At 42.5% G+C, this 15,296-nt stretch overlaps 1 protein-coding gene across 2 annotated transcripts in view; it reads right to left on the bottom strand.

The window, feature by feature from the left end:
• NKAIN3 (sodium/potassium transporting ATPase interacting 3) overlaps window positions 1-15,296 on the bottom strand; it is a 1,185,646-nt gene that overhangs the window by 351,733 nt on the left and 818,617 nt on the right. For both annotated transcript variants that reach the window (XM_029591376.1, XM_029591377.1), the window contains exon 4: window positions 2,085-2,282. In XM_029591376.1, the coding sequence (XP_029447236.1) occupies window positions 2,085-2,282 (198 nt within the window). The remainder of the gene's footprint in view (window positions 1-2,084; window positions 2,283-15,296) is intronic.

Raw genomic sequence — 15,296 nt, 5'->3', positions numbered from 1 at the left:
GATAGGGGGGATCAACAATAGATGAGTCAGAATCCATTAGCCACAAGTATTAACCAAACTGAAGCTATGTTGCAGAGCAAGTTCTCCAGTTCAGAGATTCCTATAGCAATCCATCATTACCCTGAAAGACCACCAGCTTAAGAACCTCGTGTCATATTTGAGTCAGATTTATCATTCAACATCCATGTTAATAGTGTTGTCAAGTCATCCTTTTATACGTGGCGTCTTTTACGCAAACTTAAACCATTTTTGCAATCTATGAATTTCTGTACTGTACTACAGTTGCTCTTACTCTCTGGTTTAGATTATTTATTTATTTATTTATTTATTTAAAAAGTTTTTTATACCACACAAAGGGGTAGAAGACTATCCGTCTAGGCGGTTTACAAACAGAACATACATAATTCAGTCAGATTACTGTAATTCTGTCTATTCTGGGCTTTTGTAGGTACAATTAGAGCCATACAGCTTGTACTAAATGTGTCTGCTTGAGTTCTCACTGTTGTGTGTCTCAGGGATCATAATACTCCCATGCTACAGTCATTGCATTGGTTTCCCATCATCTGGCAGATAAAGTTTATGATTGCCTTTATTGTTCACAATGTTTTGAACAACAACGAGGCCTCCCTTTGTATCATAACTGTGTTTAAGATCTAAAGGGCCTCTCATATGCTTTGTTCCAGTAGTCAGGGTCTTTTGGAAGTTATTTATCCAAAACTTGTACATCTGATTGAAACCTGTGAGAGAACTTTTTCAGTTGTAGGCCCCATACTTTGGAATTCTCTCCCTGCCCAAATATGTTCCATTGATTGTCACAAATTGTTTAAAATAATCTAAGAGCTTATATTTTAAAGCAAGCCTATAAACTTTCAGGTTAGCTACTGCCCAGCATAGTCTAGTTTTGTTAAATGTGTTATCAGAGAATAATGATGGATTGATCATTGTTGTTACTGTTTTTATGTTGTTCAATGTTTTTTTAATTATGGATTTTTTTTTTGCAGTAATGCTTTTTAATGTACATAAGTTATATGTATGTATATGTATGTACATAAGTTATATGCCATAATATTATTTTTTCCATATATTCCTGTTATAATTGTTACCATGTTATATTTGTTACCTTGTTATCATGTTATAATGTAAAATAGGGCAGAACTCGCCCTATCTGCCCAGTTACCTGTAAACCGATGTGATATCTCGATTGAATGTCGGTATATAAAATAAATAAATAAATAAATAAATAAATAAATAATGCTAGATAAAGGCAGTCATATCCTGCCATACACAGCGAAGCACTCAGGTAATACATTTTTTTAAATAATAATAATAATAATAATAATAATAATAATTTATCATGGTCTTTCTGCTCTAATTTAGGATTTTTAAATCCAGGTAAATCTAGCATGATATAACAAATTCTCAACTTATTTTACAATCAAGAAACAAACTGGCCAACTACACAGAGCACAATAACCAGAGATAAGCAACAGATGTTACACAGAGCACTGTTCTTGCTGCTATTTCTGTACTTTTTCTACTGACTACAGATATATCAGTGTATTCAAGCCAGCGATATCAGCTATAACATTATAGATCCACAGCCATATGAATTAATATACAGGCAACTTTAAGATACAAGATTTCAGACAGATTCCAACCTTTTGAGTATTATGCTACTCCAGGTGCAGCAAAAGTATTGCAGCGACAATCATAAAGCAGACATCTGAAGAAGCTACATGGTCTCAAAAGTTTGCAAATCACCTCTCTAGAGTTCTATATTGGGCCAATAGAAAGACTCTGAAGCCGCAAAGAAAGCAGCCTAAAGCACTTTACAATTGCTCGAAAGATTTCTGTTCTATTGAATTGCATACTAAGGTATATGTTTAACTTCAGTTCATAGTTTAAAATGCTTCTATTATATAACTAGATAAACATTGCAACTTGATAAAAATTGAAAGAGAAATGGAAAGCAGCTATAACTTAAATGCATCCAGTTCATCTGTCATTTCCTTGGTCTATTTGCAGAATATTTAATCAAGTCATGTTCATACAGAAAGAGGCTATTACAGGAAACAGAGACTTACAGACAGTAGTATTTGCACAGCACTGTGGATGACCTCCAGGTACTGAAAGTGAATAATGCAGCCCGTCACTGTGATATAGGAATGATCATCCAGGGTCCTGCTGGCTGGAGCTGGTACCACCTTCCGTACACAGCCTGGCCCATGCTCTCGCCACCAAGAACGATGGATAGAGATGTTGAACGTCATTAGGTCAGAATCCTAGAAGGAAGTGAGAAAGAGAAAGAAGAATTCTTATGAAATTTAGAAGACATTAAAATGAAAACTTATTACTACTGTCATTCATACCAGTTACTTTGTACTTTCTTAACCCTCCCATTCCTTAAATTCTTGTTTCTTTCCTGTATCATCAAATCTTATCAAAATAAGTAACAGAGCATCTGTCCTTTGTAGCTTGACAATCTGGCATGACTTCCCACTTTTATCTGATTTCTTCTCTATTGTTGCATATAGTCTCCCTCTCCCTCTCTTTAGTCTATTATCTTTACTTTTTTTAGCATCTTTTTAATATTGCTACTACTTTAAATATTTTGTTCATTTTTTGTATTACTTAGCATTCTTTTAACATTTATTTCCTGGATTTTTGTTAGTTTAATACAAAGAGGCTGATATAACATAGAAACATAGTGCATGAGAGAAGGTAAGGACCATACAGCCCATCCAGTTTGCCCATCCATATTTCTTGTTCAGCTTTATAGTCTCTTCCTCTACCTCAGTGATCCTCTGTATTTGTCCCATGCTTTCTTGAATTCTGATACTATCCTTCTCTCCATCAGGTACATAAGAGGGCAAAATTGCACAAAGACCATTCCATATGCTAAAATCACTAATAGTGAGAATTAAGACAGTAATTTCAGCAACCCATATAGGCCTAAAGTTTGCATGTACAAAGTATGTACAGACTTTAGCTCGAGTTTTTAAAGCGGACTTATATTCACAAGTCTGCTTTGAAAATTAGAGGGTATGCATGGAATGCAGCTTGAGATATGCATATTTATAGCTGTTCATTAACAGGTGTAAATATATACATGTAGATTTATGCACATTCTTTCAAAAATCTAATCAGTGCACATAAATGATTTATCTGCCCCCAACTCTATTCCCCCTCCACCCCCCCCCCCCCCCACACACACACCTGAAAAGCTCTTTCTGGTCTTCATAAAAGTACATGCAGAATCACTTCTGTATATACATTTACAATCATAAATCATCCCCAAGCTATTTTCAGAAGTCCATTTACAGGAATTAAACTGTTTTTTTGCATGTAAATCCTTTTGTAAATCAGGCCTTATAGGTTAATGCAAACTATCCCTTGAGCAAACAAAATTTAATTATTTGCTTTGCAAATAGCTATTTTTCACATGTGACTTTACATTTGCAAAATTTTATATAAATTCATTGCTAGTGAGTGATTGGGACGCAAAATTATACAAAGAAACTTATTAACAATGAATGCATAATAAAATACGTGAGAAAAACTCTTCACAAACTAGATTTTGCAAAACATGTACCCTTTCCTCCAAGAGGTGTAGTTAATGTTTTTGGAAAATAGTTGTAGGAGAAATTACATGCACTATGTTATGGCCGCCGGCCACGGCAAACCACGACCGGGGCCGACCATCATGGCCGCTGGCCGCGGCGGTCCGCGGCCGGGACCAAGTACTCACCCGCGATGTCGGGTAGGCCCAGAGGCTCCTGCAGGAGCAGGGAGCATCCTCCGACGATCTTCCCGCGGCCTCGGCCGCTGCCCGGGCCGGCCGCGGAGCCCAGTGGGGCTGAGATGACTCCTCCCTCTTCCCGGCTGCATAGGGCTGCGTACGCGGCTGAAGATTAGATTTAAAGGAGCCACGACAGGAAATGTCGTGGCTCCCTCCTGGAGGCTCCTCCCTTCTTCCAGGTATTTAAGGCAAGGTCTGCTCCTCAGACCTTGCCTTGGTATTGAGTCTCTGTGCTTGCTTCCTGTTTTGGTGTTTCGGATCCGCTCTTTGCTCTGCTCCTGCTCTTCTCCTTGTTGGACTGATTCTTTGGCTCCTGACCCTCAGACCGGTGGTGGTGATTTCTGGTATCGACTTGGACTGGCTTCAGACCATTCTCCTTCTCTGCTCCTGGATCAGCTTCAGACTATTCTCCTTCTCTGCTCCTGGACCGGCTCTCGACCTCCCTCTGGACTTTGACCCTTGGACTGGATTGGGACTATTCTTCTACGTATACTCCCGGACTTCTCACGACCTACTGGAGGCGCCAGCCGTCTGGAACCCACGACCTGCAGGAGGCGCCTGCATCCAGACCATCTTCATTCTTCAGGGAGTCGCCTAAGTCCCAGCGGCCATGTCCCTACGGGCTCCTCCTGGGGGATCACGAGCTTCCAGGGTGAAGCCGTCCTCTCAGCATCTTCAACAGGCCTTGCCATCTGACGGTAGAGACCAACGAGGGTTAACTTCCTTCTCAGCAGTGCAGACTCTGCCTCAGATCAAGGGTCCACTCTCCGATTCATAACACACTATTTTGCTATTCGGCTTATTTATATATAAATCTCAGTAGCAAAACAGTTTATGATACAGTGGAAATAGTGGAATCCATATTCAAATGCTACCTAGCTGTGTAAGTCACTTATCTGCGTAAATAGTTAATTGGATAGTCAGTGGGTGGGCAGTGGGTATAACTGGGCGGCACAACCTATCCAGTTAACTTTGGCCTAGATTCATCAAAATGCTATAAATAAAGCAGAACTATGCCATGTTAGCATCTGTGATAAAAAAAAAAAGAGCATGTTAGGGAAATTTCTGATATACCGCATCGCATAGGTAATTTTTTTATTTATTTAAAGATTTGTATATACTGACATACACAATTTGCATTAGCATGTCGTGTCATTTTACACATCATGCATCATTTTACTTATGTTGCATTATTTTCTTTGTTTATATATACTGGCTTCCTGCAGTTGCCTCTTTAAGGGTGTGTCAGGCTTGGGAGAGAGAAGAGAGGAGATGTTCTTGGTTGGAGTTAAGTGGAGGTTCACAGTGATTTCTGAGTGAGTTGTCCTGTTGTTTAGTGTTATCTGTTTACCTTTGTCTCATCTTTATCTATGTGTGGAAGTATTTGTGTGTTTCTCACTGTCAGTTTGTCTTTGTGTGATGATGGAGGAGGAGTGGTGGAGGAATGGTAGAGTGGTGAGTAGTGGAGGATTGTTGAGGAATGTGGAGGAGTGCTGGAGGAATGCAGAGTAGTGGCAGAGTGCAGAGTGGTGGTAGAGTGAGGAGGAGCGGTGGAGATGATAGAGCATGAAAGGTATAGGAGAAGAAAAGAGGTGAGGGAATGAGGGAGAGCAGGAGGGCAGAAGTGGTAGAAGGAGGAGTAGAAGTAGGGACAGTAGAGATAGGGAGGAGGGAAGGGATAGGAGGAGGTGGGAGGGGGAGGAAGGGGATAGACAGTTGAGTGTAGTGGGAGGAGGATGGCAGGGTAGGGTTAGACCGAGAAGGCAGAGGGTGAGTTGGCAGGGTAGGTGCAGGAGTGGGGGGAAGAAGGGTGGGGAGCAGGGAATGAGAGGAAAAGTGAGGAATGTGACACCTCTCTGGAAGTAGAAGTGGCAACCCAATCATCTAGCAGCCAGGCAGCAGGTCGGACTCATTTCTGCGCATACAGATTCAGCATCAAGGACAATGAGATGCTCATCGCCGGGGTCCTCAAGCATTACAAAATGCTGTTTAAGAACAATGCAACAAAGACATCTAGGGTAGCCAAGGGCCAGATATCACACACCATCACACAGGCCATATCCAAGCGCAGTGGAATAAAGAGAAATGGAGTATAAGTGGCCCACTGCTACCTCAATGTTTTGCCCAGCTGAAAAACAAAGTGGTAAGGTGCAACAGATACCAGTACCAGACAGGAGGAGGAGCCCATTTGCCCAATAGTCCTTACCCCTATAGAATAGCGCCTCATTCAATGGCTTTGTCCAAACATCTTCGAGGGGATGGATGAGGCCCTGGACATGACGCAAGCTGGGACCAGTAAGTTCACATCACCTGTAAATGTCAAGCCTGCTAAAGATGTCCATATATTTTGGCATAAATCTATCTGGTTCTCAAAGGAGAGGTGGCTGACAAAATAAAAGCTAAAAGAACAGCGTTCAAGAAATATAAAGAATATCTGGTGGAACTGAGGGAGATGAAGAATATCTGGTGGAACTGAGGGAGACGAAGAAAGCAATCAAGAAAGCCAAAATTCAAGTGGAAGAAAGGATTGCGAAAGAGGTAAAGCGAGGTGACAAAATATTTTTCAGATATATCAGTGAAAATCAGCTGAAAATCACATTTTTACGAAAATTCAGGGAAAATGCAATTGTTTTATCGGTTTCCCGATCCATGATGATTTAGGAAATATCGTATGAATTTCCTAATTGTCAAAAAACGATTGCACATCCCTAGTGTTTAAGTTCTTTTTTACAGATTACTAAAAGACCCCCACCTTTTTGTTTGTGTCTGGGGAAGAGAAAGATATCATAATTAGGGTAATTAATTTGGTTTAGGAGGACATTTTCAATGTCTTTTAGCCATGTTTCGGTAATGCAGAAGATAGTGGGATTTAGCTCCTCTAGTAGATCATTTATCAGTGGGGGATTTTTTTTATAGCGATTGTACATTTAGTAATTATAGGAGTGTAAATAAAAGGCAGGAAAAAGTTACAGGAGAGTTGTTACTTATCTTAGGATAGATCAGATTTTCACCTCTCTTTGCTTGTATTTTGAAGTTCTCTGTTGATTTCCATAGATTCCTCATCCTGTGACAGGTTCAATGAGGTGGGCTGGCTCCATTTTATGATTCGTTTGGATACAGTTGAAGTTAAAATGTATTTACTTCAGGTGTCACTTCAGGCACATACCAAGGGGTGCACAAAGGGTTAGGCCTCTTGCGTTGCTGCCTCGCTCCTTCTCCTCCCTTGGTGGTGGGCAGGCAGGGGGGTGGCTCCTGGTGGGCAGGTGCAGGTCGGCTGGCCCCAGTGTTGATTGCTTCCTCTAACTGGCGGGGGGGAGGGAGCTTGCTCCTCAGAAGCCTGCCCCGCTGGTATCTCTCCACTGGGCTGGAGGAGCTCTTGTCGGGGTTTGGCTAGGAGAGAGAGCTGGTCGCTCACTCCTCTGGCGTTGCTGCCTCACTCCTTCTCCTCCCTTGGTGGTGGGTGGGCAGAGGGGTGGCCCTTAGTGGGTGGGCGCAGATTGGCTGGCACCAGTGTTGATGGCTTCCTCTAACCTGTAGGGTGGAAGGAGTGCACTCCTCACATGCCTGCCCCATCGGCTTCTCTCTGCTGGGCTGGAGGAGCTGTTATCGGGGTTTGGCAAGGAGAGAGCAGTCCAGTAGCTCCTCCAGCATTGCTGCTAATTAACTAGGTGTGCAAGGAAGACTATATAAGAAAAGTAAACTCAGAGGTGGGCGGATAGAGGGTTAGGGAGGGAGGGAGGGAATTAAACCGGTGAAATTTCTACAGTTAGAACATTTTAGACTTTTCACCAAAGCAGAAGCAGGACTCAGGTAAGATGCTCAGTGATCAGCAGGACTGAGGTATAATGCTCAATGATCAGTCAGGTAGGACATGTACCTGGAGATACTGGATCAAACTAGATTCTGGCTACCTCTAGCTATGCAATAGTTTCAAAATAGAAAATTTCAAAGCACCCCAAAATCTCTTGTAGAAACTAGTACTCTCAGTTCCGCACTTAAATAACAGACTTGGAAACTAGAATAATAACTAGCAAATATTATTTCCCCCCGAAAGCAAGTATAAGAATTCCAGCAACCACAAAACAAAAGAAACAAAAAAAAAAAAAGAGTTTTTTGTTATTTTTCTCCCCTTTAGCTTTCAGCCACACACCAGGCAGTTAGTAACAGAGCAGAATTCTACAATCTCTATTCAGATCCCAATTATGCAGCCACACACACAAGAATAGATTCAGAACAGAGAGAAAAGCAATATATATTGGGAAAATAGAAAAGAAAATCATTTTAAACTTGCAGAAGCTGCACTCAGGTAAGATGCTCAATGCTCAGCAGGACTGAGGTATCCCTTCTGCAATGTTGCTCACAAAGATATTGAACAGAACTTGTCCCAACACCAATCCCTGTGGCACTCCATTTAACATGGCTCTCTCTTCAGAGTAGGTCCCATTAACCATTACACATTGTCTGTCGCTCAACCAGATTGTAATCTATGGCACCACCTTGGCACACACTCTCAAGCTTCTCATTTTATTCATAATCCTCTATGCAGGACCGTATCAAAATCTTTGCTGAAATCTAAGTAGATCACATCAAGTGCTCTTCCTCAATCTAATTTCCAGTCACCCAATCAAAAAAATCAGATTTGTCCGACCTTCCCCTAGTGAATACATGCTGTCTTGGGTCCAGCAACTCACCAGCTTGTAAACAGTTCACTATCCTTTCCTTCAGCAGCAACTCAATTAATTTTTCCACTACGGATATGAAGCTAACTGGCCTGTAGTTTCCAGCCTTCTCTCTGCTACCAGTCTTGTGAAGTGGGATCACTACCGCTCTTTTTCAATCCTGTGGCACCACTCCCATTTCCAAGGATCTACTGAAAAAATCCTTCAATGGACCCACCAGCACAGTCTCTGAGCTCTCTCAGTATTCTGGGATGTACCTCATTTGGCCTCATGGCCTTGTCCACTTTCAATTTGCCTAGCTCTCCCCATACATTCTGTTCTGTAAATGGAGTTTCGCCTACACCATCCCTATCTACTATCTTGTCTACCAGCAACAGTCCTTCTCCAGGGTCTTCTTTAGTGAACACCAAACTGAAGTATTTGTTTAATATTTCTGCCATTCCTTTCTCTCTCTCCACACATTGTTCTTCATCAACTTTCAATTTCACTATTATTTATTTTATTTATTTATTTATTTGTGGATTTTTCTATACCGACATTCATTTAGTGAAAAACATCACATCGGTTTACATTCAACAAGAAAGATAGCAATGGTGCCTTACAAGTGCAATTGTAGAGAATACAAGATGTTATTAAACAAACTAGTAATTAAAGTACTCAAGAGTATTAAATAAACTAATATTGTAGTAATCCAAGGGTATGATAGTTATAGTAATCAAGGATATTACACATACTAGTAATCAAAGTAGGTTAAGCAAACTTAGGGCCTTATTTTCCAGCCGGATTGCACGCGATAAGGGACGTTTCGCACGCGAAAAGTCCCTTATCACATGCGATACCAAGATGGGGGCGGAGTCGGCCCCGGAAGAGGAGGAGTTGGGGCGTGACCGGGGCCGACTCCATGAAGACGCCGAGGACGCCGAAAAGGTAAGGCCCTTTTCGCGTCCTAGTTTGTGCCCAATAGCTACACCTTCTATGGTGGCGCTATTGGGTGCGAAACCGGCAGCGATTATACCGCGGCGGTGCGATCGCTGCTGGCTAGCGCAGGACCGCCCCCCGTTTCGGCCCCCCCCCCCGCCCCTCATTACCTAAAGTATCGCAGGCCTGCGATACTTTAGAAAATGAGGCCCTTAGTTAGCCGGGAGAGATAGCAAAATAGTCAATTACCTGAAAGAGATAGTTAAGCAGAAGGAAAAGGCAAGGTATCATAGTAAGAGATAATTATAAAATAGGATGCAGGGGCTTTGGACCTTTCTTCTTTCTCTGATATATCTGAAAAATGTTTGTCAACTCGCTTTACCTCTTTGGTAATCCTTTCTTCTGTCTAACCTTTTTCTTTCTTGATTTCATTCATCTCCCTCAGTTTCACCAGGCATTCTTCCTTGTGTTCCTCTTTTTGGGATCCTTTATACTTCTAGAATGCTGTTTTTTGCCTTTATTTTTTCAGCCACCTCCTTTGAGAACCTAGATCAGTTTCTTTTTCCTCTTACTCTTGTTTACTTTTCTAACCTATAAATTTGTTGCCTTTGTAATAGCTCCTTTCAATTTGTCCTACTGTTGTTCCATTTCACCCATTTTCTCCCATTCTTTCAGCTCTTTCTCTAGGAATATTCCCATTTTGACAAAGTCAGACCTGAGGGCAATTCCCCCCAGGTTGATAATCATGACTATCATAGGCAAGACAAGGTCAGAACCCATCCTTGCTGGAGTTGCTGCATTGGAGGAGAGTTTGAGGGAATCTGGAAGCAGCTGACCAGACTTTGTTGAAGAGAGCTCTGTGGAATCCTCCCGCTCTGTGCTTCATAGCCTGGCTCTATGTAGGATTGTTCTTGAAAAACCAGGCATCCGTACATCAGAGGCAATTTGGCGAGGTCACTCATTAATAATATTTAAGATCTGGCAGTTGTTTCCCTTGACTTACAACTCAGAGTCCAAAGCATGGATAGTACTCTTGAGGAACTTATGGGGGAAATAGTCTCTTTAGAACAATAAATTAATGCTGTAGAGGCTACTAGTATAGTTGAGGTTCAAAATAGCCTGGTAACACATAATAAATTAGACTATTGCAACTCTTTGTATAAGAGTCTACTACTGAGAATGGTGAGGACGCTACAGCTGGTACAAAACCCGGAGGCAAGCATGATTTTAATCAGATTACTGTAACATTTGTGCTGGTTGTGGGAAGTCCCTGTGACCGGTCACACTTACTCCTGAGCGCCTCCACATGGCAGGGCCGCCATGCTGCTCCTGTTCCAGGCCATCTTACGCGTGTATATCACTCTAAAGTCCCCATGACGGTAAACACTTCAGCTGGTGATTATATTATGAGGCTGGGTACTTATGTCCCAGGTGCGCTACAGCACTTGCCTCAGCAGCAGGTGCTCTTGTTCCTGCAGTGCGTGTTGCTAAAATGTGTTTGCCTTGCCTTTCTCCTTGCCCAGCTTTACTGTCTTTTGCCCTGACCTTAGCCTAGACCTCGACATTGCCTGATCTCTGCCTGCCCCGACCTTGGCCTGGACTTCATTGCTGCCTGAACTCCGCCGGCCCCGACCTTGGCCTGGATCTACACACAATTTGCCCCCTGCCTGCCCAGACCTCATCCTGCTACTCGACTTCATCTGATCACTCCTTACAGGACCCTCACCTAATCCTTGCCAGCCTCTGGAACCCAAGGGTTCAACCTGTGAAGAAGAGGCTGATATAGGTGAAGCCCTAGACCCAGTCCTAGTAAAAACGAGTACATCTGTTGTCAGAGGGGTCTAGGGGTTTGTCTGCTAGGCTGCTTCCGTCATACAACAGCCCAAGGCTCACATTCATGGCAATCATGTAGGGAGAGGGCCATCCATAGGCTTCAGGAACTACATTGGCTTCTAATAGAAGCTAGTATAAAATTTAAGTTTTTTGTCTAAGCTTTAAGGTCTTGAGGGACAATGGTACTGCACATTTGAGAGAAAAAATTGCCAGCTTGGGCCCTCAGATCAAGTAATTTTGTCTCTACAAGTGTTAAACTATTCAAAATAATTAATATATCTTTCTCTGTATCTGTCTCAAGTCTGTGAAAAATTCTTCCTTACAAGCTTATGTAGAAAGTGAGTGAGTTATCTAAGATTTATGGAAGGACCACAATACCTGTCTTTTAAAGATGTAAGATGGGCCAATCTTACATTTGAGCGTAGCTTACTTATCCTTAATTATCTTTAGTTAACTGGATCTCTAGTCCAGGGTTTTAAATTTTGGCAGGTGAATCTGCTATTACTGATAGTATTCATTTGCATTTTTTAAATCTTGTGTTATGTATATGCTATTTATGCTTCATTTATTATCATTTGCTTATTATAATTCACTTTAAGTTATTTTATATGAGAGACTCTAGATAACTATGTAAGGTGTCTTAATTTGACAGCTGAATTTTCCAAAATATCCCTCTATTTCACCAGCCAAAATACTGAAGTAATATTTTCTCGAGGTCCTCAAAATTCCATGAGAGGCTATTCTACCTACCATCAAAATGTAGTATGTTCCAGGGAGTGTAGAGAATATAGCAGCACCATAAATTACAGAGTAATTGCTATATTGGAACTTCTAACTGTGTAATACACAGTGTTTATTCATTAATTACTTAGACAAGGGTTGATCAGAGTTCATTGTAATCAGAACAAAGACTCATTCAGTTTATCCAATGCTAGTGGTTTTATTGAGAGTTTTATCAATCACAATATAATTGATTGATATAATGATCATTTAGATGATTTAGAGGCAGTTTCACAATTTCTAGATTTAATTCAGAGCAATCACATTCTACCTAAATATCTATTGCCAAACTAAAGGTAACTTTAGACCACTTAAATAACAGTTTAACGGGCCAGCATTTGGACGCGCATTTTGGACGCACTAGCTTTACTCCTTATTCAGTAAGGGGTGATAGCACGTCCAAAACACGCGTCTAACCCCCCCCCCCCCCCCGAACCTAATAGCACCCACAACATGCAAATGCATGTTGATGGCCCTATTAGGTATTCCCGCGCGATTCAGAAAACAAAATGTGCAGCCAAGCCGCACATTTTGCTTTCAGAAATTAGCGCCTACCCAAAGGTAGGCACTAATTTCTCCGGGCACTGGGAAAGTGCACAGAAAAGCAGTAAAAAACGCTTTTCTGTGCACCCTCCGACTTAATATCATGGCAATATTAAGTCGGAGGCCCCGAAAGTTTAAAAAAGTAAAAACTAAAAAATTTAAAATGGGCCGGCGGCTGTCGGGTTGAAAACCGGACGCTCAATTTTGCCAGCATCGGTTCTCGAGCCCACTGACAGCCACTAGAGCCCACTGACAGCCCCACTAGATATCCAAACCCGTTGACAGCCGCCACGTCCCTAGCGCCTCTTTTTACCGCCGGGCCTAATTTAAATAAATTAATTTACTAGATCGTGCGCACAGGAGAGTGTCCTGTGCGCGCGCTGGGAGGCGGGGGTTCGCCTGCTCTCCCGCGTTTTTACTGTATTGGCCCAAAAGTTTGTTCATTCACTATGCTGCCAAACTACAGCTGAAGGAGATGAGTGACTTTTCTCTGTGAAGGCACTGGCATCTGATCTGTGTTCATCTGTTTGCAGGTCAGGCAATCTTAGTAGCATGCATATCTTCATCCTGGAGATCAGACATGAATGCAGGCAAGATGGCAGACTTCTTCTGGTCCCAAGGGTGTAGTTCAATGGTATTGGTGAGAGCTCTCAGATAGGAGTCTCTCTCTCGGCTGGTAGGAACCTTGGTAAGAATCTAGCTCCTTTATTTCATTTACTTTCATAGAAGTTAATTTGTATAATGTATGCACCTTCAATGCAAATGTATGAAGACCAAGCATAGTTCTCTCTCTTTGAAGAGTTCATGTTAACACAGAGAACTGCATAATCTCAAACTGACATTAGCAATAAGAATTCTTCAATCAGTATTGCAGCTTTTTGTCTTTAGCAGATTTAAGGTAGATAGAGTGCAGCAGTGCCGAGGATATGTTTACAATCCAAGTATGCTTTACTGCAGGCCTGCATTTCTGTCCCAGTACAGATAAAAGATGTGCATAATGTTTTCTTGTTCTTCTTCCATTTTCTTTGGTTCAGAGAGAATGAATTCCTAGAAGATACACTCATAAGATGTTGGTCTGAATTACCCTTATGGATAATTCAGCAATGGGATAAGGTGAGGGAATAGAAACTGAAGCCGTTTCTATGGGCAGCCTGAATCTTACATGGAGAAGGTGGTCAACACCCAACTCACAGAATTCCTAGAAGAAAACAATATTTTACACCCTTCCCAATATGGCTTCCGCCAAGACCGAAGCACCGAAAAACTCCTACTCGCCATAACAGATACCATCCTTAAGGGCATGGACCACAGCCAATCCTACATCCTTGCCCTCCTAGATATCTCAGCCGCATTTGATACTGTGAACCATCAAATCCTAGTATCACGCTTATCCGAGATAGGCATATCAAACACAGCCCTATCGTGGTTCTCCTCATACCTAGATCATAGAATGTACTTAGTCAAACTCGATGACTTCGAATCCGCTCACATTCCCCTCACGCAGGGCGTCCCACAAGGCTCCTCCCTATCATCCACCCTCTTCAATATTTACTTACTCCCACTCTGCCACTTACTCTCTAAACTAGGACTGAAATTCTTCCTATACGCAGATGACGTACAAATTTTGATTCCCATTCGAAAATCCCTCAACGAAACCCTGCAGTACTGGGAAATTTGTCTGACCTCCATCAACTCACTCCTCTCCAATCTCCACCTTGCACTCAACACCTCCAAAACTGAAATCCTTATCCTAACAAATCAATCTTCCGACTCGATCCACCATACGATCCAAAACGCCTCACAAGCTCAATCACTACCACATAGCGTCAGAGACTTAGGAGTTTACCTAGACAACCAACTAAATTTGAAATCCCACATTAAATCACTGCTAAAAGGAGGCTTCTTTAAACTCCAAACCCTCAAAAAACTGAAGCCCCTCCTTCACGCCCATGATTTCCGCACCGTCATGCAAACCACCATGTTATCCAAACTCGATTATTGCAACGCCCTTTTCCTAGGCCTCCCAGCCTCTACTACTAAACCTCTTCAAATCCTCCAAAATGCCATGGCACGTATCCTAACAAACACAAGAAAATCCGATCATATCAATCCCATACTACAAAATCTCCACTGGCTCCCCATTGCATTCCGTTCCCAATACAAAACACTTACCATCCTACATAACACTCTATACAAAAACAGCTCCCCCTGGCTTGAAGATATGCCTCAATTCCGACAATCGAACCGCCCCACCAGAAACGCCCTCGCCGGCACCCTCCAAACCCCCTCACTCAAAATTGGGCACCTCACCGCCACCAGGGAAAGAGCCTTCTCTATCGCAGGCCCCTCCCTCTGGAACTCCCTCCCGGCCAAACTCCGACTAGAACCATCCCTGAGCCACTTCAAAAAAGGAATAAAAACATGGCTGTTTAAACAGGCCTACCCCAACTCCTCTCAACCCTAGGCCTCCCACGCATGCAGGAACCTGCATTCTATATACAGCCCTTCCCACCTTTCCCACCCTGGTAACCCTTCCAGCACACCCCATGCTCCCCCTAACTCCCCCCCTCCCCTCCCCCCCCCCCCCCCGCCTCTTAGCCTCTTCAGCCTCCCCCCCCCGCCTTCTTTACCATATCAATCTCTCCTTTACCTTTACCTCCCCTCTCGCATATTTTCTCCCCCCCTTTCCCTCTCCCCTCACCCCTCCCCCCAACGTTGTAAATAAGTTCACATATGTAATATGT

The sequence above is a fragment of the Rhinatrema bivittatum genome, chromosome 2 (genome assembly GCF_901001135.1).
Source record: "Rhinatrema bivittatum chromosome 2, aRhiBiv1.1, whole genome shotgun sequence".
NCBI classification, from domain to species: Eukaryota; Metazoa; Chordata; class Amphibia; order Gymnophiona; family Rhinatrematidae; genus Rhinatrema; species Rhinatrema bivittatum.
The sequence above is the reverse complement of the archived record's forward strand: the minus strand, read 5'-3'. Positions and strand labels throughout refer to the sequence as shown.